Here is a 27,556-nt window from a genome sequence, read left to right as displayed (position 1 = left end):
AGAAAAAACTAGTCTAGCTCGAACTGATATTTTAAGAATTTATATTGCATGATATTTTTTTAAAAAGTATTTGTTACTTAAAAAATTGTATCTCATACAAGTTTACGAGACTGTTTTGCAAATTATATATTATATATAGGTACAATTTTATGAAATATAAATGTACTTTTGTAAATTAGATGCTAATCAGATTCGTGTAATGCAAGATTTTTTATTTTTTATTTCTTGTCATGTTTTACATAAGGTAATCACTGTGCAAACAAATTACCATAGGCAAGTTAATCATGCAATATAGAACTAATATAAAATCACCGTAGTGCCTCAAATTTAATTCAATTTACATAGTTATAATCATGAATGCCAATAAAAATTTAGGCAAAGTTCTTGAAACAAAGATGTTGATAAAATATTGTATAGTTAGAAAGGTATGACATTGTTACAATAAACAGTGTTATCTTGAATTTATAGAAGAAAGTTATTTCCATAAAAATATATCTTTTTGGAAATTTTTTCTGATATGATGTACAAGTATGAAAAAGTTTTTATTTTAAATTTACTTAACTGTTTTCTACTTACATATACAGAAACATATTTACATTCTTATCAGAACTAAAAATATATACATTTACTGTTTATTTAAATCACAGAAATAACGGATAACAGTATTATAATAATTGCCATAAATGCGTATAAGTATTTATCTAGCAAAAAAGATACCAGAAAATATATATAAATTTAAATACCGGGAAAATATTTGTTTATACAAAAGAGACCATTTTAGAACTCATTATTACATGTATCTTATACAATGTGTATTGATCTTGTACATTTGTTGCGTACATTTTAATCACAATTTCTTGTTGATGACATAAGTTTTTCTTGAAGAAAGAAAAACTTAAACTGTTAAATGAAATATTTATGTAAATATTTACATTATTTTAAATTGTAAATTTATTCAATAAAATTTGATATATTTTGAATATATTTAAAAAACGGAATCTATAACATGAATGAAGTCATTTTTTTTATAATACAATAATATAAAATATATAACTGTAAAACTTTTAGATTAGTTTAGAGTATTCAAAATTATAGCTTGCATCTTATATAATATTACAATATTTATGTAAGAATAATATAAAATGTAATGTTTCAAATAATGCAAAGTGCATATTATTTCTTAATATCTAACATATTTATAATTGTTTATCATTACAATTCTTATAAATATACTGCTATATCTAACAAAATATCACTTTTATATAGCATTACTTACAAACAAGATCGTTTCTTTTATTTCTTTCAAAAATTATTAATCAAAATTAAAAATCTTAACAAAATTTTTATACTAGGAACTATAACTGCAAATGTTTTCTATTCAAAAATAGAAATAAATAAATAAATACTTAAATAAATAAGTCATTTTTGGACGTAAAAAATCAGTTCTTAAAACTTCTATGAAATGCTTTTTTTTGTATTACCTTTATGTTTGGCTAGCTCCAGGCGTCGCATCGGAATTTTGCGACTGATTAAGAAACAATACATTACTAGTCTTTATACTTGGACCTGTAGATATATGTGATGGACATGGACTAATACATGGTGTTGAGGAATGGCTGTTACTTAAATCACATTGATCTAATAACTTCCAAAGTTCTTCTGGTGTAGGTCCACCAGAAACATCTGTAATCAACATTCTTTGTACAATGATTGATATTACTAGATTTATTAAAAAAGGAAAAAGTAATGTTACTTTGGGTAGAAGAAAAAGATGGCTCTAAAGCAGTTGTAAGATCCCACATTTGAATGGTACCATTAGTATGTCCAGTAAATATAAAACGTCTAGGTCTTGAACCCATACGGCTAGATCCTTCGCATTCATGTACGTAAAACGAACTTATGATACTACCATCTACTGATTTAATTACACAAACTCTCTTTCCATTTGACGCTAAGCGTACAAACAATTGATCAGTCTCAGGTACAACTTTTTGAACAAAGACTTGTTCATCATCTTGTTCTCCAAATGGTCCTGTGTTTTGAAGGGTAGCAACTTTGTTACACAGTTAACAATATTATGATTATTTTTCATATAATAATATACCAAAATCATTTCCAGCATTGTAACTAATGCAAGAGTCAATTGCTTCTAAAGATACAATTTTAAAACTAGCTTCAGGTGTTGATCCTGGTTGAGTAGAAATCATTCCACGGAATCTCGTTACCGCCCAGCTTCTAACATGATTGTATTCTGAACAGACGGACACTAAATATTTTTCTGATAATGTTACCTATAATAAAGTTTAATACATATGTATATAATTAAAAAAAATTATAAATTTGTTTTAATACACATAAATATATTTTATATATTTTATATATTTATGTTATAAAAGTAAACATACTTTTGTTACACTACTCTGATGTACTGTAAATGTTTGAAATAGTTGTGGGCCATGTCCTACAGTTTCAGGATGTTGAACTATAACTCTAACACTGCCAGATTTTGTGCCATATGCAATTTCAATCCAATTACCACAGACAGCTGTATAAACAAATTATAAAATAGCAATATATACGTTTTAAAAATGTTCAAATTTTTTTATGTATCTACATCTTTGAATATAATATGTAAATGACATGATACAAATGTTACACATATCGAAAATTGTAATACTGAAGAAAGATATGCATTTATAATATATTTTTATTAATATATAATATAAATGACCTACACAGATATTACATGCGTTATAACGTAACGATTAAGAAAGAATAAGTATCCAGAAACAGTTATTTAGTACATTTTTTTAAATAGTATATGTATATTATTTATACTCCGATAAAACTTTATTATATGTGCTAGAGAAAGTGATAAGTATAAAAATGTCTACAATGTATATAACAAAATTATAATTTATAATGTACATAATGAACAAAATAATGTTGATATGCATTTAGAATTGTTTGAAACGAAGGATAATTATGCAAGCAAAGGTATATGTATCTATTCCCTTCCCTTCCCCTCGCAGGTGTTGCCATAAATATGTTATATTGTCACTTAAGTTAAGTATTAATAAAAGAAAGAAAAATAAATGAATGTGTTATAAGTACAACTGGATGCATAAGGACAGCGGGGCGTGCAGTCTACGACAATAAATAATTAAAAGAGTTTTGAACATATTTCTTATTTTTGATTATAATTTATTATATATGTATTATCTTTTTACGTATGCATATTGTAATGTAAATTAATATAAATAAAGGCTACTTTTTTGACGTATGTAAATATATGCACAAAGAGTTTTAATTAAAGGTGCTGTTAAAAGCAGTATATGAATATGTATTTGTGCACTGATTTGATGCAGAATGACATACAATACCTGGAGAGGAGGGGTATGGACACTAGTATTCAAAGTTATGTGTTATGTTCAATGCAATATAAAATATATAAAAATATATGTCAACTGCGACTTGTGAAAATATTGTAGAACATTGTCAAATCAACCCATACTTGCCTTGTGCTATTTATCCAGTTGTACGAAATCATGAAGCAAAGAATGTAATAATAAACTCTCATTAATATTCAAATACATTATTTAACTTCATAATAAAACATAGAATGTTCGTGTTTGAACAAATATGACATTTATTGGTGTGTTATTCTATTAAGAGAAAATTATGCTTCCCATTACAAAGAATGAATGCATAATAGAATTTATGATTAAAATTGCTCAGTTAATATACTACTATATAAAATACAATCATTAATGATTATAAAAAAAATATTTATTATAAAAGTGACGTTTGTTATTACATTCCTCAATATAAGCAGATTTAATAATTAAATTTTAGTCCATTTATTTGTACGCCACTGGAAAAGATATTTCTGCAATAGAAGTACTGTAATATTCAATGTTATGAACCATGAATTAATCATCATTTTCCTTGAATTTTTTATTGTTAACTATTTATTAAACCATTATTGTGACATGATAATATGAAAACTTACATGTTTTTGGTGTTAAATATACAGATATAGCTGTAATGGGATCATAATTTGGATCACGGTATAATTCAGTTACAAGTAAATCATTATCCTTCATTCTTAAGGGAAATTTTTCCATATCTGAAAATTACTTTTGTATATATTTATACTTAGAAAACTGATTTCTATTTTAAAAATGTTCATGTATATTACCAATATAGTAGATAGATCCATTATTGCAGCCTAACAGAAGAAATGAACCAGCTGTATCAAATGACAAAATAGGTACAACATCTTGTATTTGCCAATGATGTGTCATAGCATGCCATACACCAATTTTGTCAAGTGGAGATAGAGCAACTAACTGGCTTCCAATAAAAAATAAATATTCTACACGAACATTTAAATTGAATGTGCCAATATTAGTTTTCATTCCATTTGCTGAAGTACTCCATAACCTGACTTGATTTCCATAAGAAATAGCAACCATTTTAACATCTCCACTAGTACTTAATTTTGATGTTATTGCCACTCTTTCAATTACTGATTCAATGTAAGGACTGGTAAATGCATGTTGCCATCCAGATGAGTCTTTAAGTCGATAACATGTTATAAAATGAGCATAAGCAATTACAATCCAATTGTGATGTGCTTTTATAATTCTAACTCTCAATGGATCAACCCATGATGAAACTATACAAAAAAAGTTTGTTAATGATTTTTCATTGAAATCATAAATGAAATATTTTTATTTATTTACCTTGTTGTGGACCAAACACTAAACTTATATCATTTTTATGTAATTTATTTAAGTCTGCTGAATTATTTCTAACATGCCTCAAATCTAAAGATGATGTACGGGAATGTGGTAAGCCTTTTTGTTGAATTCTATAATCTAATGAAGAATTTCGTATATGACTGCTAAGTAACCCTTTATGATTTTGTTGTCCTAAAGTAAATATCTATTAGGTATTTGTAATAATTTATAGACAAATTAAATTAATTAATATTTGTTCAATACCATTATTATTATGGCTACTAGATGTTCCAGGCATAGTACTTTGAGAGGTAGATGGTACATCTACTCTAGAATTAGTGTTATTAGTTACAACTCTGCCATGAACAGATACATCTCCTACATTTGAGGCAATAGCAGTAGGTTCTTGCAATGGTATAGCTTTTCAATTATAATATAATAAATATAAGAGTTTTATTTCATTTATTAGTTATTTATAAGAGAAAATTGATTAATCTTACTTGCTGGTGGTAGATAACCATAAAATAAAACATCTCCACAAGAAGACTGAGTTAAGTCTTCACACAGCATTAATCTTTTTACGAGTGGAGTGATACCATAATATTCAGCTTCATGTCTCAATGTACGAAGATCTACATTTTTCAAATCAATATCCTTTGTACGAAGATAATTCAATATAATAGAAAATAATTTTGGATCTCTATCTATAAATAAAGCACCAATTTCATCTCTGTGACTGGCAATTCTATTACTTAATAGGGCTGTAAAAAATGAATCTGGAATCCAAGTTAATGTCTGCTTTGATGTTGAAAACCTAAATAATAAATAAATTAGGTCATTAACGAAAGAATTTATCTATAAATCTTTACAGGTTGTATAAAAGTATTTATTTACTGACTAAGTGTTAAAAGAAATAATGTACTATATAGTGTTTGAAAGCTATTAAACATCTTTGTTTGTACCTTGTCCCACCAACGTTCAAATGTACGATATCGCTAAGACCAAAAGAAGGAGGTACGGCCATTGTTATAACTGATTCAAACACCAATTTTTATTTTGATAATACATGTCTTATTTTAATACTTATCAAACAATTAGAGAATTACAATCTACTTTCCATAGGTTATGAACACTAACTTTGGCTTTGCTGTAAATTTGCACATGCGTCGTAAGTGTTACTCTAAAGGAACTAAAATTCAAACTATTTTTTCGTATCAAATGCTTCCTTATGAAATTCAAATAAAAGAAAAGTATTAAAGACAATATTAAATATTAAAATTTTTGTTAAAGTGTTAATAAAAAGTTATGTAGTTAAAACTATTCTTATTTTTTCTATTAGAACAAATGAGAATATTTAGTCTACAGCTGTAATACAGCAATGTACAGGATAGACCCCATCAACCAATGCATTCTTCTGTCTCTGCTGTGAATATAGAGTCAATGTTCCATTTTAGTGTCATTTTCAATGTTACGGATTTGGTAAAGTAACTTCAATTACGAAATTATATATACGATATCGGATAGGATATTTTTTAATTGTAAACGAAAAATAGAAATTTATGTTTGAGTAAGTTGTTTATTCTTATATAGATTGGAGGGGAAAATAAACAATGATTTTGGATAGAATTTATTGTCACGAGATACAAAATGAGATGCAAAATAAATCTAATACTTAATGTATTTTTGTGTTATGCGTTTTAGAAGCGTTGGAACCCCATTACCATTTTAATGCCATTTCCAATGTTACCGATTCTTCAATTAAAGCATACGATTTACCGATCGTAGATTGATTCATCCCATCAGAGCAGTTTACTGCAATCAAGTTTCTATAGTTCTTGTATAGGTGACACTACATCATTTCATATTTTTAGGTCGATAAGGTAGTCAAAGTTGAGCTGCGAAAATCCGTATAATGTTAGGTTCATCCTATACTTAGCCTGTGTTAGATGGATACTGAAAAATTATTTCGACGGCAATTCGCATACCACGTAATTGAACATTCTACTATTTCTTTTACACTAATTATTTTCGGTACTGAATCGATAATGTCACATGTGATAAAATAATAAAGGAAATAATAAAGGAAAATAATAAAGGAAAGGTCAGCAGACTATTAAAGTTATTTAAAAAAAAGCAAAGAATTGCTTATGATATTTGTTTTATATCTTCTATATAGTTTTAAATCCATAGAGATGATGGATAAGAAAATACATCGTGTGATAAGTCCAATCTATATCTTAAAGTGTAAATTCCTATTTTTCGATTATCGATAATGAAACCGATGATTCATACGTGAAAGTTTGTGACACCTCCCGTAAGGTGGCTTGATATTTGTATTTTTCAAGAAACCTGTCCACTAACAATATTGAAACAAATATTACTTTAAGGTGTATGTACTTATTGTTATTTAAAAATCGTAAAAAATATCAACAGTATTAATCACTATTATATTTTAATATCATAATTATAACTAAATGTCGTTCCTTACTTTATTTTATTGGTAGTATACAGATATAGCCAAACTTTCGTATGCATCTCCATTCTAAAATTCATAAAATAAAGACGGAAGGAGAAGGACTAAAGACGGTATAGAAGAAAAGATTATACACTGTCGTTTTAACGAAGTTGTACATTTTCGTAAAAGACAGTTATCTTTTTACACGTTAAGCTATTCTACTTCCTGCGAAAAGAAGTTGCACGCAATACCTATACTCACCGCGAAGTTTCAATTACCATGAACCATCTGCGATGGAATAACTGTTATTTACCTTACCGATCGATCTCGTATTCGATCGCTCGCAGCAACATCTTCCGCAATTTCTCGGAGTACACGGTCAGATCACTTGACCGAGCGAATCGTGATAGGACGAACAATTCTATTTTATCGTAAATTAAATAATAAATTAGATAAGAAACCAAATTCATTTGAAATTCATATCAAGACATGGAAGGGAATGGCAAACTGTTCACTGGTGAGGATTACGATAAACTGATTAAACCAGTCATGTTAACCGGGAGGATTATTTCGATTTGGCCATTGGCAGAGGATAGTAGCAGGGCAACGATACTGTTTAGGAAATTACATCTGTTCTGCATGTTTTTCTTAGTAAGTACATTCTTCGAGTAAACTTGTGAATTAATTCCGAGTTGAATTTAAATCACGGCTGTATCGATATATACGAAAATTCACAATGACAATTAGAATTAGCGGTTATTTTTATCAACATTAAGAGGAGAACATCGAAGGATTTAATTTTTAGGTGGTGGCGATGTCCATCGCAGTGACGGCCGACGTGATTCACAATATCGATGACTTGGACGAGGCGACCGAATGTGCACTGATTTGTACAGCGTTTTACCTTTGTATAGTTCGTTTGGTAGTGTACTCATACCATCAGAAGGATATGCTTTACGTGATGAACACGATGAAAGAGGATTGGATTTCGTCCTCAGATGAAGATCGGATCATTTTAGCGGAGAAAACGATGTTTGCTTTTCGTCTCGCAAAATATTTCATCAGTACCGTGGCTGTAACTATTGTGTTATTCATGTGCGTTCCGATTTTAGAGGTATGAAAACGTTTCAATTCAATTTGAGAATTTAGGTAAATTATACGTGTGTTTGGAAGAAAGGATTCAAGATTTTAAGTAAAAAAATTATGTACGATATAATTGTATATATATTGTACAACAATATATAAAATTATCATTGCAGATTTACGTAATTGGAGCTAACGAGAAAGTACTTCCTTTTCGAGGTTATTTTTTCATCAATCAATCCGTATCTCCAGTTTTCGAGTGCCTTTATCTATTTAATGTAACTGCTGGTGGCTTTGGCGGAAGCATGATCGCCGGTGCGACTAGTTTCAATTTGGTAGTAATAATGCATGGCTCCGCCAAGTTTGCGGTCCTGCGGAAAAGGCTGGAGGCTCTAAGCAGCGAAGATCCCAACTCTACCGCCATTATGGGCAGTTACGTGATTCGTCACCAGGAGGCGATAGAGTGGGCTTCAATTGTCCCATCACGAATTTGCACGTTAATTAATATCAGTTTCTATCATCGCGAAGTGTCATAAATTTATTATCATAGTAGCATAACAATATTTTTCGAACTTTTCAGTAATCGTAGGAATTTCTTTTTCGTCAATATTATGGATATTGTACGCCGCTTTATATCTACATAGAACAATCTGTTTACAGATACGCGGATGCACTGGAAAGGATCATAAACATTTTAGCTTTGGGACAATTCGTCATTAGCACTGGCTTGATTTGCTTCGCTGGATTCCAGATCACCTCGGTGCGTCTGCTTGATGCTCACGAGTCAAGGCGTCTTCGATAAAAAGTAACCTTTCTAGATGATGGAGGACAAGGGTCGCCTGATGAAATATTCCACGTTCCTCAACTCTGCCATTCTCGAGCTGTTCATGTTTAGTTTCAGTGGAAATGGCCTAATTGACGAGGTAAGCAAGAAGGCTAGTTTTGATCTTGGCGAATCGATTTGCGATACGGAAATGATCGTTGATTGACGATATTACAGAGCGAAGCAGTGGGTATATCAGCTTATGGCAGTGGATGGATTGGTAGCCATTTTTGTCAGAGTCTCCAGATCATGATGATGCGCTCGAGGATTCCCAGCAAGATAACTGCAGCGAAATTCTACAGCATGTCCTTGGAGAGTTTCTCAGCGGTGAATAAAAATCCCTGTTAACTTTTTTTAAAGAATCCTTCCTGAGGTTGATAGGGATATCAGTGTTATTTATTATGAGAAAGAAGTGGTCGTTTCGCTTGAGCGTTTGAAGCTCTTTCTTATGGAATTTCGTGTGTTTTGCAGGTTCTGAGTACGTCGTTCTCATACTTCACGGTTCTCTCAGCCACCAAAGACAATTAATCGTCGCACTGATCAACGTAGCCATTCGTACGACACGCTTCGCGATTGTAGCCGGTGTCCCTTGATGACTCAACTTACAGAGAATATATACTTTAGTCGTACCACTAGCCTAAAAATATCCGTGTAAAAGTCGCCCGAAAATTCGCGTTGATCTCCACGTTCGTTGCTTCAGATCGATAGATGCATTTCGGGGTAGATCATGTTCAGAGGCAACAGGGATCGAGGGAAAAACTTTTACAATAAACTGGGAAACAGGATTTCCAACGATAGTCGATTATATATTCATTGATGGATTACTTTATTCCGTTATCATTATTAGTTTATTCGTACATGAAAGGCATATTTTCTTATTTATGACGTTTGCCTGCGAAAAGGACATCTATCTTCTTACGAGATCAAATGGATGTCGTACGATGTGTACATACTGTACAAACTCGATGTGCCTACTCATCATGTCCATAATCTTGCATGGTATTTACTTAAGCGTGTTTATCAAACACTCAGCTTATTATGAGCGTATACATATCTCAAAACATGCTACGTTTACTGCCTTACGCATGATTCCTTAATTATCCTGAGTAGTATAGATTCACTTGGAGATATTCACAAAAGCAGATTATGCTGACATTGACGTAAACTTTGACTATTATAATCAGGAGATCCCAAGGTCAAGCAACGTGATTGCAATTAGAATACACGTGAACTAATATCTTGTGTTTGTATCAGAGGACAAGGATTTTTTTATCGAGCGATGCACAACAATTTTCAAACGAGGAATTGACTAGAAACATGGTTGAAACAACAGGAATGGAGTATCCACAGGAGTTTAAGCAAAATGTTACGAGTTCGGCCGAGTTCTCTCTGGGTGGGGTAAACCATCAGCGAATGGTCTTGGAAGCGACTCGAGGGTATTTTCATCGCAACAGTACAACACGTGCACCCGGCCAGTGCGCGCACAGCTCCTCCCGGTTTCTCTTATCCGTGTGTATCGTTGTTCAATCGTTGAACCGTGACGGTACAAAATGTAACGTGGACGATCTTCAAACATTTCATCGCTGTTGGACGCTCCGATCGTTTTCGATCGTGCTGGCTAGATGTGCTCGCCGATACAAAGCATTTAACTACGATGGCTGTCAGCTGATGTCGATTATTGTCGTCCACGCGATGGCAATATGGCGAACATCAAGGTGGCAGTTCGTGTAAGACCGATTTCTGCGAGGTGAGTATTAGAACGAATTGATCGCGTGATAAAATGGGCATAGGAGAATATTTCTGTTTACGATCGAAGGCAAACAGATTCGAAGAGGCGTGACTTACATGTGACACAGAGAACCGTTCGGAAATCGAAGGCAACATTGAGGGAAAGGGGTAAAACGTACTTGCGGACTAATGAAATATGTTTGTCGAAAATTCCAGGTCTGTTACGTACGTTCGCAGCCGATTTCGTCGTTAAGCTCGCGTCTGTTGGTAAGTTGCAATGTATTTTAAGAAAGAAGCGAAAACCAACGGAATCTATGCCGAGTCACGTTCTCTTTTCCCGTCTTTCTAATGCGCACACTTTCCTCAGGAGCTGAGGTCAAGGTTGACCCTCTCGTTGTTTACCGCAATTTCATTTTTACCAAGCGTTTCGTTCCACAGTTTTACGAGGACCGTTTAGTAATCGACTGGTGTCTGTTGGAAACGCAAACACAAACACGCGTCCGAGGAATAATTATTTCGAGCTTGAGGGCGGGACAAAACGGGGACAGAAATCTGGGGGCAGATTTATAGGGGTATAGCGGTGCGCCTTTGAGCCGCTACTTATGAAGTCGTTTCTATACTTAGAAGATGGGGTCAGAACGCCGTGAAAGTAAGACAAACTAACAATTACTTGGGTAGCGAGCGTAATAATCACGGTTAACGACGAAATTAGGGTCATCGGCAACCGTGGCCATCGTGTATCTATTATTAAAGTAGAAACTTCAAGAATTTCTTTCAGTACTTCCATTCCATTTCAGTATTATTTAATAATCTACGAATACACTTTAATACTTTTATAAGTACCAATACTTCGAATAAATATGTAAATTGGTATACATATCTGGTCACTTATCCGAGTAGGTGACTTCTGAGAGTTCGATGGCAGGAGAAAGGCAGCGATATTTGATGCGAGTGTATATTCGTATTAAACTAGAAGGTATGCAATAAAGTTGATTCTAAAAATTAGCCAGAACAGTGAACGCTAAAGTGAGCAGAAATTTGGACATTTATGCGGGCAGACTGTATATAGTTAACACATTAACCGTCGTAGGGGTCTCCACTGATGGCGCTTAATTCGCTAGTGACGCCATGATGGTTCTTGGTGCTCGGTGATTCCAGGATTAACAAAAGCGATGTTATTGTTACAACGACGCAAAGAAACAAGAGTATCATAAACCACACTAATAATTATATTTCTAACTACGTACACACATGTATAATCTACTTACTTACCAAGTTAATTAACTCCACAGAACAGAAAGCAGGAACTTGTTTCAAATTTATTCCAAATGCACGTTAGACACGAACCAAATGCTTTGACGTTAAAATGAAAGAAAAATCGAGAAAGTGGAGTTAATGACCTTGGCCGTAGAATAGCTCACACTAGTATATATAATGACAGAACAACTACTAATTCCAGCACCAGGGTGCAAGTTATTACTTAGGATTGGTCCTGCAACTAACGGATGAACGTTAAAAGGAAGCTCGTCTTCGACTATGAAAGATTGGACGTAGAAGGCAGAAAAATCTGATAGTAAGATCAACGTGGACCTAAGCGAGACTACGAGGAACCACAACGAAGAGAGTCGTCGATGGGTTTATTTAAAGCAACGAATTTCCCGGTGCAGCCTTTGCCGATCCAGGGGATGCTCGTGCGATAAAGGATCGAGCGACCGTGGAGTGACGTACTACGAGCAGCACGAAACGCTGATGACACACGGCTAGACAGTTTAACGACTCGAAACAGGAATAGCGGGAGAGGAGCATTCATTTTAAAATAACACTTGACTGTGTCGGGTTCACGAGGCGCCTTCGCGCGACGGAAGAGGACGAAGAGGATAATAACAAGCTGCTGCTATTCGCGTACGCTGCCTCGGTTCATTCAAGACCTTCCCTTCATCGAGGCTTCCTTGGGTCGAGCCATGTGTGCTCCTCGAAGCTTTCCGTGCCCGTGCAGTACAAGTATTCCCATGAACGCGTGCGCTTGTAACTTCATTCAGACCTCTTCGACCGTTTTGTCCGACAATCGAGACGCCACTGTGAGCGGATGGATCAGTATTTGAATCTCGCGGGCTCTTCGCCAATCCACGATTAATGAAATTGATAGACGCGAATGGGAATTAGTCTGTGCCGAACAGAGTCGTGTAGCTATTCGGAATTTTTAACCTTCGAAGGTTGCTGTGACTTCGCTTCGAATTTTGTTTTAATCGCATCGAAAAATGTAAATTTTATTTCAATATTTATTTACTGTCTGCGGCGACGCTATCATGAACACGATTGAAAGTGCTGGCGTGATTTTACGGTAAATAGCATTTCGGGATTATTCGGATCTTTTATTGTTTCTATTCCATGAACATTTATTTATACACCGTGTTTCTATTTAAAGAAAATTGTTGTTATTTTTCTATCTTTATCTGGTAGTAAAAGTCGGCCAGTTGTGCAACGATTTTTGGGCCACATCTACATCTCCATGTAGATTCAGAGGTACATGAAACTGGTTAACTAGAGTACAACTCGATATATAGATTAATTAAGACTAAAACATCGGATGTTACTGATCAAAGATCGATGAATTTTGTTTAACCAATTGCATTTCACTGGCACCATCGTGACATTGATAATGCCCGAATAGCTATTAGGTTTGATTTAAATAGAAAAATGGAGATACAGAATTCTTTTTCCTTCGAAGGTTTTCATTCGACTCCGTTGTTAACACTAGGTTTACGGACGCTATCTGTATACCTATTTCTACATATCTGACACCTGTCAAATTGACAAGTAAAGGAAACCACGTGTCTTTTTTTAACGATTAGTTTAATTTAAAAAGAATTACAATATTAACAGTCTTAATATAAGTTAACTAAATCTATTACCATCGTATAATTGGAGTTAAACACTAATTAACTATTGGTGTTAAACACTAGAGTACTTAAGAAGTTAAATTTCTTATCATGTACGTGTTCTACGTTATTACGATGAAAATTTTCTACGTTATTACGATGAAAATTGTAGATGACGAACGAATGTTCGTCACGTGTACAGATCTCTGAGACTTCTTTGCGTCGATATGGATCAATTAAGACTGCGATCCAGGTGGAACAACCCTCGAAATTATTTCTGATCTTCACGAATACCACGTACAACCCGAAACCATCCGCCAGAGCTAGTAGGTATTAATTTCGGAAAAACGGGGCACGAAATCATGACTATTAGAGAGCGAACAGGGCCGTGATAGGATCACGCGAGGACCGGGGTTAAAGCACCTTTAACTTTGCTGTTCTCTCTATTCAAATGCGTCACACGTACGCGAGAAAGCACACGTGTGTAATCGTCGCTCTTATGGTAGGCTCGTGATATAGCGAGGCTGTGAATCAAAGCAAAGAGCGGCTCATAGTGATGCAGTGACACGAGGGATCGCATATGATACTCTTTTTAGTAATAAACCAAATGCGAGGTATACTTCGCGCAGCCTTAACTGCGCTTTCGTGCTCGTATCTATTCGCGTTTAAAATAATTAATTAAGGAATAATCGCATTTACAGATAACGAACCATGCTTACCAACATTCTGGGATCTACTCTATTGCGATGGAAGTAGAACTTAAAACGATTTCCACGTTCAGAAAAGAAATTCGGAATGGTGGAAATTCGAGTGGAGGATTTTTCGATCCATCATCAGGAGGTTTCTTGATAAAAATATCGCGAAATTACCGGGAAAAAATTTCGCAGTTCGAAGGCAATAAAAATCTAGTAACAAAAACGGCCCCGGAAAGCGAATTCTAGTGATAAAAAGAGCAGTGCGACGACCGCAAAAAAGGGATTGCAGCGATTAAAAAATTACCAAAAGAGTGCGCGAAAGTGAGTTGCAGTAATAAAAAGACTGGAAAAAACGTCATAGAAAAAGCAGCATACAAAAATATTAACCCTCATCAATCGTAAATCATCTCTCACGTGGTAACAGTACTTTGCGGTCATTAAAGTTGATGACAGTTGACAAGACGGAAATCTTTCGTATATTTAACGAAACCAGCTACAACCTAATGAGAATCACGTATGAAAAGCTAGTGAAGGGGTAGTGAAGCTAAATGGTTAAGAAAAGAACAGCAATAACAAACAAAGTGTCAAGAGGGGTCATGGTAATAACAACAGGCATATCGAAAACCAAATTTTAGATGCACGTGAAAAAACGTACCTGTGCAGAATACAAGCACATCGAGGAACGAATTGCAGCTGCAGAAAAATGGGAAAAGAAGAAATAATTCAAGGCCATTGAAAATCTCTACATGATACGCTATCGTCTTACTATAGTTACTCGCGTCACGCCAAGTGTTACCCGATAAAATGAACCAAAAATTCGTTCGACCGTGGTTCAAGCCTGAAACCGGATGTTTCCACTAAACCACGGGACTGAGGGAAAATCCGCAAACGGAAATCGCCGATAGCGTAGCGACGCGCGTTTTTCCGATAGATCCTCCGCGGCAGGATCTGATAATCCCGCGAGGAAGTTCGTTCAATGTCCCTGGAAATTCCAGCCCGGAGGAACCGAAGTTCGTGACAGTTAACTCGGTGTTATCGGTTTCCCTTTCCAAGATCTTTTCCCGCGAATTAGCAATCCCATCTGCTCGGCCGATTTGAATGGAACTGCCGTCGTCGAATCGAAAAACCATTCGCGGTTTAAGCGGACCGGGCTCGTTGTTTCGTGGCGAAGATTAAATTGCTGTTTGAAGATCGTTGCCAAGATAGGTTAACTCGTTGATCGATGGACGATGAAATCGGTGGGTTGAAGCAATCGGGACGCCTATGAGGACCCGGCTGGTCTGGTTGATCATGTCTGGGTTGTACGGAGATAATTGTGTCGCGAATATTTGGTTTAGGTATCTGTTAACCCTTTGCATATGAAGATTTTTTCGTTGGAGAAAAATAGTAATTCGAAGACTTTCTGCCATAAAGTCGACGATATTTTTAAAACGGTGAATAAGAAATCGTATGCAAATTAAGACGTAAAATTATTTTGCTTCGATATCCCACGCATCGTTGGCTAATTGTAAATTTGATATATTAACCCTTTGCACTCGAGAGGCGCCTCTCAGTCGCCATTTAATCACATTTTAAAGATCGATGTTAACTAATATATCAAATCTAAAATTACTCAACGATGCGTGGAATGTCGAGGTAAAATAATTCGAAAAAGAAAATTTTGGAATTTTATTTATGAATTATTATTACTAATTTTTGCACGATATTACGAGTTCGTTCATATTATTTATATCACTGCAATTAATCGAGTGCGACAGATTTCGTTTCTATTTTCCATAAACCGAGAACGCATCGATTAACCGGATAATCGGTTCACTTAGCGCGAGAACAATCGAGGAACCTGTTACGGAAAGATCTATGTATATGGAAATTCGGGCAGAATTTGACTCGAGAGGATTTTTGTACGGATTCGAGTATAAAAGCGATAGGTGCACACAGGTCATGCACGGTAAAACCCGTTTTCGATTCATGGGGCGTGAAAAAAGAGCTTGCGTGGACCAGACGGAAGAATCTTTGTGCCGTCGATGAAAAGGACGAAAAACGAATTTGTCGTTTCGTAAACAAGCCTACGGAGTTTGCCCAGTTGTCCCTCCTCCCAGTCTTTAACGCTGGTAAATATGATACCTTTTCCTTTGACACAGGGAACTGAATTTAACGGGGTCAGAGGTAGTTGTCCACACGGATACGAACGAGATCTCTCTGACGAATTTGAAGGTGTCTTCGAGCAAAGCCGGGGACAGTCGCGCGAGGACGAGAAAATATGGTTTCGATTACTGTTTCGACTCGTCGGATCCAGGGTCACCGAGTTTCGCGGACCAGGCCAGGATTTACCACACACTTGGCCGATCTGTCCTGGACGCTCTTTTCACTGGCTATAACTCCTGTTTGGTGGCGTACGGGCAAACTGCGTCTGGGAAAACCTACACCATGATGGGAACCAAGGTATACTCGCATTAACACTAGAACTACCAATTTTATTTCTCAAGGAAGCTATGTGTTTCTTCTAATGCTTCTGCTGAGAGACTGACCGACCCCTCTGAGACACATCTGCAACTGTACCCGCTTCTGAGAGAGTGTCATGAGGGTACGCGACGGGGTTCACCCAAAGCCCCAATTCCAATCGAATTTTTATTCAAGCATTCGTTCTAGGAACTTATATCTTATAAACTAGATTGATCTTTGACTACAGCTAAACTTATCTTTTCAACAGCTAGGATGAGAAATAGAGTATAAAATTGGTAAAAATGTTTCGATTTCGAAGAGCTCCCCAATTGTCCGACGATTTAATTATTCCTACAATGGCTGCTCTTCCATCTTCTTTTTTTTCGCTGTTTTCCGCCACTAGGGTGCAAATCGGTAGCACGTTTCGTATTTTACCGTGGCAGGATCCCCCGCGAGATGGTAAATCGGCAAACGATCGTGTGTCGCGGGCATAATTCCAAACGAGTTAACAATTTCCACGGGTAGCACACCCTCTAATTGGCGGGCAACGTAGGTGCGCCCTTTTTTCCGGTTTCTCGGCAAATTTCGACCAGTAAATTGAAACTGTTTTTGCCGGTGGACGCTTAATTAAATTGCCCCGTGGCTTCGCAGCCGATCGCGGCCGCATTACAAGAGGGACAAGGAGGGACAACGAGGAACGACGAGGATTTTTTTAAAAGCGAAGCACGTGTTGCGGTTATACGTCGAGCACGTTCAGTTTCAATTATGGGAACGGAGTCGTTCGATCGCCGCGGGACATTCCGATGACCGATAGTAGTTAACGATACGTAATTTTTCCGTGCGACTCGGCGTGCTCGTTTTTTGGAAACGGCACAGAGGAACGGTTAACGATGTTCCAATTTTTCTTCGTTTTGCTCGCAGGAGGACCCGGGACTCACTCCGCGCCTCTGCGAGGGCCTCTTCGCGAGGATCGAGGAAGAATCGAAGAACGAGAGCAACTATGTCGTTTCTGTCAGGTAAAGTCGATGGAAGTTCAAAGCGATCGTGTCTTGTATACAGGGTGGACCATGTAACGCGATCACCTTGGCTATCCTCGATCATTTGGTTATCGGAAAAACGACAGAGAATTATTTTACCGTCAATGGTAGGATTAACGAGAACGGATAACGAGAGGATAGTAACACTTGATTTTTGTTGAACGTATTGCTAACGTCAAGAAAGATTGGTGCGTTAACCCTTTGGTCTACAACCATGTCAGGTTTTCGAGCCAAAACTGATTATCACGAGCCTGGCCCGTGGTACATAGGTCGGATCAAAATTGACTATCACGGGCCTGGCACGTGGTACATCGGTCGGGTCAAAATTGACTATCACGGGTCTGGCACGTGGTACGCCGGCTTGGCCAAATGTAAACACCACGTGTCACGCCCGTGGTTTATCGATGTGCCCCACTTCAATTATTAACTTTTATCGTTTGCTGTTTAATTTCATATATCATTTAATTTTAATCATTTGTTTTCAATTTTTCACTTGCATTTTTGGAATTTATTAAATTAACTTTGCCCGAATTATATTTTTCTAATAGGTACGACACCCCACGTAAGTCTTGTGCGATTGGTACAACTTAAGACAGATTTACCGAGCCGTGGAATGGCTCGAAGCCTCGGCAGTTCTGTTTACGTTTTGGGCCTTAAGTTAAGGGTTAAGAACGAAATCGACGAAGCTAGGTGTACTTACATCTTGTAAACCTCATGATTATATAAGTTCGTGACACTTGATTTTTGCAACGTTAACTGCGTTGCTCAAGTCAGAAACGATCGGGTCAAGGAAAGTGACGCGATTTTCAGCACAGCTTAAGTAAATCTGCAAAGAATTAGAAGGGCGAATCTGAATAAATCGTGTTGTAACAGTAAACCAGGTGTGATCCCTCGTTATTTACACTGTATAGAAGCATCTTCGGCGTGAATGGATAAGAACGTATCTACTTTTCACATCGAAGATTGAAATTCAATTCCTGCTACAGACATGTCACGCTGGGCCCTGGATAGAACTTAGAGAGTCATACAGAAAACGAAATCGATCGAGGTGGTCCACCCTATATATCTTGCGGCTAAATCCATTCGTAACAAAGACGAAGCATCTGTATGAATTACTAGATATTTATTTATTTTTATTTTTAATTTATTCCCTTTACTGGGAATAAATGGGTGATATAGAATTATTGCACACTTAATCTATAAATGTTTAAGATACGATATGACAGCGAGAAGGCCAGAAGATGTGGACTCATGGACTAAGTTCACGTTTTATTTATTTACTTAACTCTTAGAAAAAAGGAAAAAGGTAACGAAGATAACGCAATCGTCAAAAAACAAAGTCGAAACGTATGCGAGAAGTATAAACACCAGTGCGAGCTAAGTATCACGAAGGTAGTTTGCCTGCAGCTGGCAACAGATGCCAGAAAAACTCACTATTCACATAATTACAGAGCTTCGTGAAGGGGTTGCAATGTTTCGTGCCACTTCAAAACGTGTCAACATGGAAAGTCGTTTATAACAAAAAAGCACTTGAATCTTAAACTCTGGGTAAATAAAATGCAAACAATAGTCTCGAAAATAATAGTACATTTAAGATAAGACGCAAGATTAGAAAATTTAGGGAAGAAACTACATGGAGAATTGAATGTTTCACAAATTCCTCATTTATCGACGGATTTCTGTATAATTTCATCTATACATTCTCGATAGTCGTATTTTACTGTAAACCATTTTCGAAGTACCTAGCTCAACTCGTTTGACAACAATTTGAATACTTCAATTATCGAAAGTTTGGTCTCAACGTTGGTATTCGAACATTTTCACGAGCCACTGTGTATGCATTACGCACTTAAAAAAACTGTCATTATTATATATGCATAATCTTGTTCGCACGGTCCAGCGTCACACATTCACGACAGATGGAAAAACGGGAAAACTGTGTCATTCCTGCAAGGTAAAGGTGATGGAAGTTAGCACGTACATTCGCTAGCAGCTAGTAGTCGCATACACGCGATGCCTCGATCCTCTTTTCAGAGAATCTCTTTGAGAGCTCGAAGTCACACACGTGTGACACATTGGAAAATTTACTCTTGTTCGCATTTACTAGATTTTGGTACGACTACGCGATATAGTTTGCATTATATTTATCAGAAGTTGGAGAAATGGAGCACGACCTGCAACGGTGGTCGCATAACGATGTTAATCTCCATTATAAGATAATATGCTTACGACGAGTCAATTATCTATAGGTAATTTCTAAGCTCGAGAGACCTAGTTTTTGACATCCTTCGTATTGGGCTCAAAATTTCGCGGGAAATGTAAATACGAAACGTCGAGTCCCGTGGAATATTCACACGTTCTCGTATCACTCACACGTACCGCGATTCGAATATTCGGTTTACGAGCAAGCACGTGAAATTTACTCGAAGCCAGCTGAACGTGGGGATGCGAGGAAGCGGCGATAACGCGCATCCGGATTGATAAGTGTGGGAATTTTGCCATTCGCGGCGTCTTTTCGCGAAACGGCGCGCATCGACGAGCCATACGCCGATAGATGATCAAGACATTGGCGGGGTGTCGGTCAAGGTCCGAGTGTGAGCTCGATTGCCGCCATTTTTGAACGACTGGCAGACTCGTGTCGTCGATCGTCCCGAATTTGGTTCGTCAATTGTTCCTACTTTGGCCCGTCGATAAACCCAATTTTCACTCACCGATTTTTCCCATCTTAGGTTATTAATTGCCCGATTTTAGCTCGCCTATTGTTCCTTCCTCGATCTCGTCGATTGTTCCGATTTTAGCTCGTCGATAACCTCAATTTTGACTCACCGATTTTTCCTTCTTAGTTAACTAATCGTCCCGATTTTAGGTCGTCTATTGTTTCTTCTTTGATCTCGTCGATTATTCCGATTTTAGCTCGTCGATAACCTCAATTTTGACTCACCGACTTTTCTCATTCTGGCTTTTTAATTATCCCCATTTTAACTAGTCGATCGTCCCAATTTCGACTCACCGATTTTTCCCATTTTGACCTATTAATAGTCCCGATATTAGTTCGTCGATCGTCCCGATTTCGACTCGTCGTAACCGATCCGATTGTCGACAAACTAATCCTGCTGTCGTACATTCCTTCGCATGCCAGCGTGATTATGGGGTTTCTCGAAGCCATTGTCGTCGAGCTGTTCAGTCGTACTAGTATTAAAGGGATGAGAAAGTTTATCGTCCTCTCTGTTACACTTCTCTCCTCGTCCCGAGTTTGTTGCAGCAAGTGGCGCGATATAGTTGATTAATTGACAATGGTAATCGTGGGTCTCGGGTACGGAAGGTGTATCTTTGATTTTAAATAACATTAGCCGAGACCAGGGTTTATCTACGAGCCGGGAAATCGTTTTCTTCGAACACCGTTGCAACGAGGCAAGTTCTAGCTCTTGGGAAACTCTTAATAGAATCTGTTCCGGAGGTAATAGCTTCCACCCCCGTGCAATTGATTCTCCTACCCCCCTTTGACCTTCCCTTTAGCGAATCGTAATCGTTATCTCAACACGTAGCTCTTTCATTCCGGTTATTACCGATAATAACGACGAGTTTCGACATCTCTCATGGAATTTCCTTCCAGCAAAAAGAAAATCAAATTTTCTCCCCATATCTTCAAAAAAATCACAATCATCACAGCCAAAGAGAGAGAGAGACACACACACAAACATTCTCTTTCAAACCCTGGAACAGAAACAGATAACGTACAAATATTTATCTCATTTTGTTTACGTATTTATCTAACCAGCAGAAATTCTTTAGCATACAGAGTTAAGATAATTAGGCAAGATAATTAATTTCACCAAGGACTAATTACAATGACAGGACTTACAAATAGAAAAATCCTCGGACGACTGACGATTCGCGAGAGAATTGGCATTAATCGAGTAGCGAAACAACGAGCCAGGGAAAATATTGTGTGTCGACGGGGTGGCTAGAGGCGGGGTGCAGCCGCTGGAAGGGGGTGGATAGACGTGGAAGTCGAGCTTAGGAGTCGCGAGCTTTGCTAGCGCCGTGTTGGCCTGGATGTGTCTTGTAAGCTCAGTGCCCCGTGACTCGCAATCCTAGGCGGACGTAAGCTCGCTCTACCTGGGTAAGAATCTTTTCCCTTGCAGAGCACCCTTTCGATATTCGCACCTTCACCCCACTGTACCGTTTCTTTCGATTCACCACCCTCGATCTCGCCTTCGACTTACCTCGATCTCGGTTATTTATTTTTTCCACCGTCCACCAGCCACTTATACGATAAAAGCTCAGCGAAACGATGCGAATACGTAGATAAATACGATTGCAACGTTACCGAGATTTGATCACGATTGCGACACTCGAGAATAGGAGGAAGATCTGTGATTTAGTTATAACAGATATCTTCGTTTCTAGAATTAATTAAGCGTTACTTATTTTCCTGTTTCATTCGCGAATTCATTCTTCTCATCGGTCAACTTCTTTCAAATTAATCTAAATCGCGATCCATTAAAATTTGCCATTTTCCTATGTACTTTCCGACGGAATCCAATTTTTCTCTCGGTTATTAAATATCATCGAGAGCTATGTTTGTAATTTTATTTCACAGTTTTGTATTATACTGAGCTCGATGTAACATATTACAGAGAAGTCAGTCGTTTCTATCAATTAATTTTAACGTCTGCTTCGAGTCTGTATCGCTATTCTATTCTATGTACATACATCGGGTAATTGGTTTTCGTTATTCAATCGTGATCCAGAGATCCAAAGATTAATCCTTTGCACTCGAGAGGTGAGCTTCAACCACCATTTCATAAAATTTGGAGGATCGATATTAATTAATACATCAAATTTAATGCAATATGACAGTGTGCGAGATATCGAAATCAAATAATTCTACAATTCTATTATTATAAAATTCTTTATTTACTGCTCAAAAAAGGATCGTCAATTTTTTAGTAGAGAATCTTTGAATTTCTACTCTTCTCTAGCCAAAAGTCGTCGAGTGCAAAGGGTTAATACACATTACACAAAATATTTATACCGAGAAGAATAAGCACAGATTTCAATCGTAGGGATTTAGGCTTTCTCTAATACAAATAGAGCAATAATAAAGAAAATAAGACTAGAGGTAATAATTTTTCTGTTACTCTGAAATATCGTGTGACAACTTGGAGAACACAGGAATTCGATGGTGTTTAGATCATTGCAATTTTTACGATTTATCTTGGATCATCTTGATCATCTTTTCTTAGATATTTCCTTATCTTCGTGTCTTTCTTAGACCTCGACCGACTTCGTTCCATAATCACGGTCCATATGTAAAAATCTATCCCCGATCTCCGACTCGTGTTTCTCCTCGTAAACACCGCTTTATTCTCGTATTAAACGTTCGCCTTGAGCTCGGTGTAAAAATAAAAACGGAGCAGCTCCGGCGTGCTGGAACACTCGTAAAAATTGTATTTACCGTTCACGCGAGATATCGATTGCCTCTTCCTCTGTACTTCTGTGTCTTTCTTCTCTTCCAGTTCCCTCTTCCCGGCTATCTCTTCTCTCTCTCAGCCGGTTTTCGGTCGTTCCATCGATGAACGAAGGAGAGCGTACGGTCGCGCCGCGTTCCAGTTGTTCCACGCAAGTTTTATCGTCACTTCGAAATTTCGTACATGTAACTCGGAACGAGGATCTGCGGGAATACCGCTCGGAACATAGCTCGTTCCGTGGATTTTCGAAACGCATGGAAGCAGCTGCCATAAAATTCCCGCGGCAAACGTGTTCCCCGAAATCGAGGTGCCTTCGTAAATCACTCCGTCGATATCCCTCTTCTCTGGCTGATACCGACGTTTCTGTATTAAATTATCGAATCATCACGAGTCAGTGTATCGTAGAATTCCTTCGAATGACCGACGAGTAGTTGCAAATGACTTGGAAAATTATGGAAATTTTTGGTAGGCTTGAACGAATGGCTGCGAATGCTTCTAAAAATTGTCGTAGGTGAAGGAAATGTTATAGACTTTGCTGTTTTATTATTGTAGAATTATTGCTAGATTAATCCTATGCAGGGATCTGCTCGTCTAATAAATAACGACTCTTGGTCGGTGTCTGCACTAGACCCATCCAAGTCATCGGTCCGATAACGTTCTGGTGGTCAGACAGTCGCATTTGCGCCCCGCGAGAAATTCAACCGAATCGTGCTGAGCGACGAACGTGTTAAAGTTAAAACTCTCTTTTCATGCACAAGCTTTCTTTCTTGATCACGTTAAAATGATTCTTTCGCGCTATCGTTTGTTCTTTCGCCCTCATCCTAGATGTCGCCCTGAACGCCAGAGTCAAATCCAATGCTACTGTTTATTATTCCTCGATTTTCGAAAAGGGGCTCGAGCGTTGCCATGCATTCACTTAGACGTAAGACCACACATCCATTCGTCCCGCTATCATTTTTAATACTATTTCCTTTGTTAGCGTCCTTCATTGCTCGCAATACCACATTATAGGCTTTTTTAAAAGGATGGACAGGACAAAGGTGAATGTTATCGAAAATTATCGCGAATTTTCGAGAGAAATTGTAGCTGTCGAATTACAGAATTTTTGACAGGGATGAAGCAATGTCTGGGAATATTTTAAAAAATTATCTCGAGTCACTGTGAGGAATTGTACCATGGAATTCTTTGTTATTACCGTTGTTACGGATGAGCAGCTGTCGATATCGCGGATTGTGACATTTTCTAGCAGAACGTCGCGTTTGGATACGCAAGCATTCGTAACTCGTGGCATTTTCTCGGCGAAAAAGCGACCTGCCGGCGAGATAGAGCGCGAGGAACAGCTTCGCGACAGCATCTGTATTCGTTTCCCTTATTTTCCTGTATGGATTTTTTCGCTCACGTGCACGAAGAATCGCGAGGTAGTTCACTTGATGTATTGCCGGATAAGCGAATCGGTCAGCTCGAGCTGTGTTCCTCTTTTGGGCCGACTCCGCGTCAGCTCGCGACGTAAAATCGTTAAGTGGGTCGACGAAGAAAGTTCCGTCTCTGCGTGTTCCCTTTCGAACCGTGAATGGAACCCGTGACAGAGCTCTGTGTGTCGGGTATTGGTAAGGCGATTACATTTTCCGAGTTTTATATTCGTTTCTATATTCCTACCAGCTTTTATACTCTAACCATAAGTGCACTTCAATAGCAGATTCCACGATTTTCCTTTGGCGGTAACTCCCTGCAAAACTCGAAATTTTATTTATAATTGGAGACACTATAGAAACGGAAAACTATAATTCGTTAGCTGTTTATTCAGAGTAATTAGAAACCTGGGGATAAAATTTGGGAAATTAAATTTGTGGTGTCAGTACGGTAGTGGCTAAAAATTTGGAAAGCGTATGGGAACGCGTATAAGGAATCAGGAATAGCTTATTTAGCGATTGCGCAATCGAGCCCCCTCACCACGACAAGGTATAAGTACTTGAGGGGAGCACGGGGGTTGAATCACAGGATCACAAACTCACTATTTCACTAATTAGCGTTCCAGTCGTGTCGGTTCGCGGCAACAACACGGGGCGTTATCAGTAAGCACGGGCACCGCACGTCGAACGCGATAACACTTGGTATACGAGGAACCAAAGCCTTTTCGTCACTGCTGCCATCAAGAGAACATTCTGCACCGAAAGATGTCGCGTCGATCATTCTGCGGAACCCAGGCGTTCAGCAGCAACCGGAAGGGGTACGCTGCCCCCGGGCCCGGAAGCTCCCCAAAGAAACAGCGATTTTATCGTCGCGCAGTGTCTTTACGTTGTTCATCATCCGTAACCGTGCTCGTGAATCATCCTTTGTCCCGTATTGACCAGCGGGGAAAAAGAAACGACAGATTTACGCACATCCGGGAGGATCGTTCACCGAGTACTATAAATCCGCGCTCATGCGATCACCGGCAGTTATTAAAAAGTGGAAATTCGTTGCTGGCCTAGTCAAAAATGTGCGTCCTGTCCGGTTATTCTTGGTACAATAAAGCCACCGACATCGTCCATTCGTGTTTCCTTCGGTTCTGGCCCGCGTCGAAAATACATCCCGTGTACGGACGGATTTAGGGCGGGAAATTTTTCAGAACGTTAACAACGTCACCGATCGCCATTCCCGTTCGTCGTGTTTACGGTGTTCGTTAATGGCGCCACCCCCTGGAAAAATATGTCGTGTACCCTTTAAATTAAAACGTATCTGAAAGCTCGTTTGCCCGCGCGGGCGTTAATAATTCGTGCTAATGGACCGGTCCGTAAACCGTATATTTTTCCCGCGAAAAATTTCGACTGATCGACCGTTCTGGTTTTAGGGTTCTTTATGATCCGCGGATTTTACGCTTTGCCTCGCTCCGAGTCACCTCGTGCCATTGTCCACCGAGTTTTCCGTTCAGATTTTCCCGAGCCTGGTTCCTTTTTGCGAGACAAAGTGGGCCGAGCTGACAGATTCGAGTAAAATTCGAGGCCGTGCGCCTTGTCGAATATTAACGACTATACCGGTGGTATCGCGACATCCTAATCTCGTCAACTCGCGCGACAAACCGCGATGACGTTCGACACGTTGGGGCTCGAAAATCGGCATTGCGCGAGACAAGTATGAATACTTTCTATACTACTTTACAGCTTTTTGCGATTCAGTTCGAGCAACGAGTGGAACGGGACTTTCATCTACGTTTCAACCTGTCCGAATTAAACTCGAATTTCCCGCCTTTTTACTCCGCTAGTATTAACATCCCCCAAACGCGAGCCTGCTTTGATCCATTTAACATTCGAGATTCGATATAAAGTAGCGCAGCTTTGCCTGGAAAAAGTCGCCTCTTTTTCCTCTTCTTTTTACCCCGGAGCTTTTTACAAGAGGACGCAACGACTTGCCGGTCAAAGTGCCGGTTTTCGAGTCGTGGCCGTCCATTAAAACGCGAGCTCCTCTGACGCAATTAAAGCCAATCTCGCGTCGCTTAATAACGCGAATAATAGAATGTTGCCGCTTTTATGCCCGAAACTGAAGCACTATTCCGCGGAGGACAAGCAGAGCTCGACGTCCTTGCCGGGGAACCATTTTCACAGCCGCGGGGAACGGCCATTTTACGATCGGTGCGTGTCGCGGATGTCATCGTGGCCGGTGCACGAACGAATTTACGGCCTCTCTGCCACCGTCTTTAATTCCGTCCCTTGTTTCTCAAACACCGAAAGAATACGGTTGGGTCCCGGTGCGCGTCCATTTTCTCGCAGCGACGCCAGTGGCCTGTAAAAGCCACAGACGGAGGCATAACCGTCGTTGATAACGACGCTACGACGAAGTTGCGGAATTACTTCTCGAAGGAGGAGCACGCTGTGCCGGGTTTAATCGCGGTTATTTCGCACGTAAAACTCGCGGGAACGATGGGTCATTTGAATGCGGCGAAGATTATAAAATTCGCGTGGTGATTAGAGTTTGAAGCAAGTTCAACGTGTACCTTAGGACAGGGTACAGCTGAAGAAATCGGAATGTGAGTTCCGATTATCGATAAGATGGCGTGAGTGAGGAGCACGTAGCAATGATAACCGGAGTCTCAAATCGAAGCGGCGATCCGCTTGATCTTTGCGAGGAATGAACAAAGGAGGCCCACCTTTAAAAGGACAACTCGAGGAGCGAACCGAAGAGTCTTACGCGAGAGAAGAAAGCGAAGTGTACGATGTGT

At 38.3% G+C, this 27,556-nt stretch overlaps 3 protein-coding genes across 3 annotated transcripts in view; 2 read left to right on the top strand and 1 right to left on the bottom strand.

Annotated features, from left to right (window-relative positions):
- Positions 1-1,437: 1,437 nt before the first annotated feature.
- LOC108548829 (BTB/POZ domain-containing protein KCTD3) lies at positions 1,438-5,870 on the bottom strand. The gene is made up of 10 exons (XM_017901951.1): positions 5,708-5,870; positions 5,246-5,559; positions 5,010-5,165; positions 4,749-4,937; positions 4,202-4,681; positions 4,013-4,129; positions 2,406-2,545; positions 2,105-2,291; positions 1,754-2,032; positions 1,438-1,683 (listed from the first exon to the last, which is right to left on the bottom strand). The coding sequence occupies exons 1-10, from the start codon at positions 5,767-5,769 to the stop codon at positions 1,484-1,486; spliced, it is 2,124 nt and encodes a 707-aa protein (XP_017757440.1). The 5' UTR covers positions 5,770-5,870; the 3' UTR covers positions 1,438-1,483.
- A 1,819-nt stretch (positions 5,871-7,689) lies between these two features.
- Positions 7,690-9,634, top strand: LOC108548800 (odorant receptor 13a). The gene is made up of 7 exons (XM_017901922.1): positions 7,690-7,851; positions 8,006-8,314; positions 8,460-8,746; positions 8,944-9,043; positions 9,102-9,206; positions 9,284-9,433; positions 9,578-9,634. Exons 1-7 carry the CDS (start codon positions 7,690-7,692, stop codon positions 9,632-9,634), a joined length of 1,170 nt encoding a protein of 389 aa, XP_017757411.1.
- Positions 9,635-10,806: 1,172 nt separating this feature from the next.
- The window catches only part of LOC108548828 (kinesin-like protein KIN-7I), a 43,114-nt gene continuing 26,364 nt past the window's right edge, over positions 10,807-27,556 (top strand). Inside the window, exons 1-3 of the mRNA XM_017901950.1 lie at positions 10,807-10,853; positions 16,550-16,850; positions 17,772-17,866. Of these exons, the coding sequence (XP_017757439.1) occupies positions 10,807-10,853; positions 16,550-16,850; positions 17,772-17,866 (443 nt within the window). The remainder of the gene's footprint in view (positions 10,854-16,549; positions 16,851-17,771; positions 17,867-27,556) is intronic.

The sequence above is a fragment of the Eufriesea mexicana genome, unplaced genomic scaffold, assembly GCF_001483705.2.
Source record: "Eufriesea mexicana isolate 0111107269 unplaced genomic scaffold, ASM148370v2 scaffold1653, whole genome shotgun sequence".
Lineage (NCBI taxonomy): Eukaryota > Metazoa > Arthropoda > Insecta > Hymenoptera > Apidae > Eufriesea > Eufriesea mexicana.
Note: the sequence above shows the minus strand (reverse complement) of the source record. Positions and strands in the feature narration are given on the sequence as shown.

Coding starts and splice junctions, on each gene's coding strand:
- LOC108548829 (XM_017901951.1), bottom strand. CDS start 5,769: ATGGCCGTACCTCCTTCTTTTGGTCTTAGCGATATCGTACATTTGAAC. Junction 4,682..4,748: donor AGTGTTTGGTCCACAACAAG/GTAAATAAATAA, acceptor TTTTTTGTATAG/TTTCATCATGGGTTGATCCA. Junction 4,130..4,201: donor TGGATCTATCTACTATATTG/GTAATATACATG, acceptor AGTAATTTTCAG/ATATGGAAAAATTTCCCTTA.
- LOC108548800 (XM_017901922.1), top strand. CDS start 7,690: ATGGAAGGGAATGGCAAACTGTTCACTGGTGAGGATTACGATAAACTG. Junction 8,315..8,459: donor TGTGCGTTCCGATTTTAGAG/GTATGAAAACGT, acceptor TTATCATTGCAG/ATTTACGTAATTGGAGCTAA. Junction 8,747..8,943: donor CGTCACCAGGAGGCGATAGA/GTGGGCTTCAAT, acceptor ATCTGTTTACAG/ATACGCGGATGCACTGGAAA.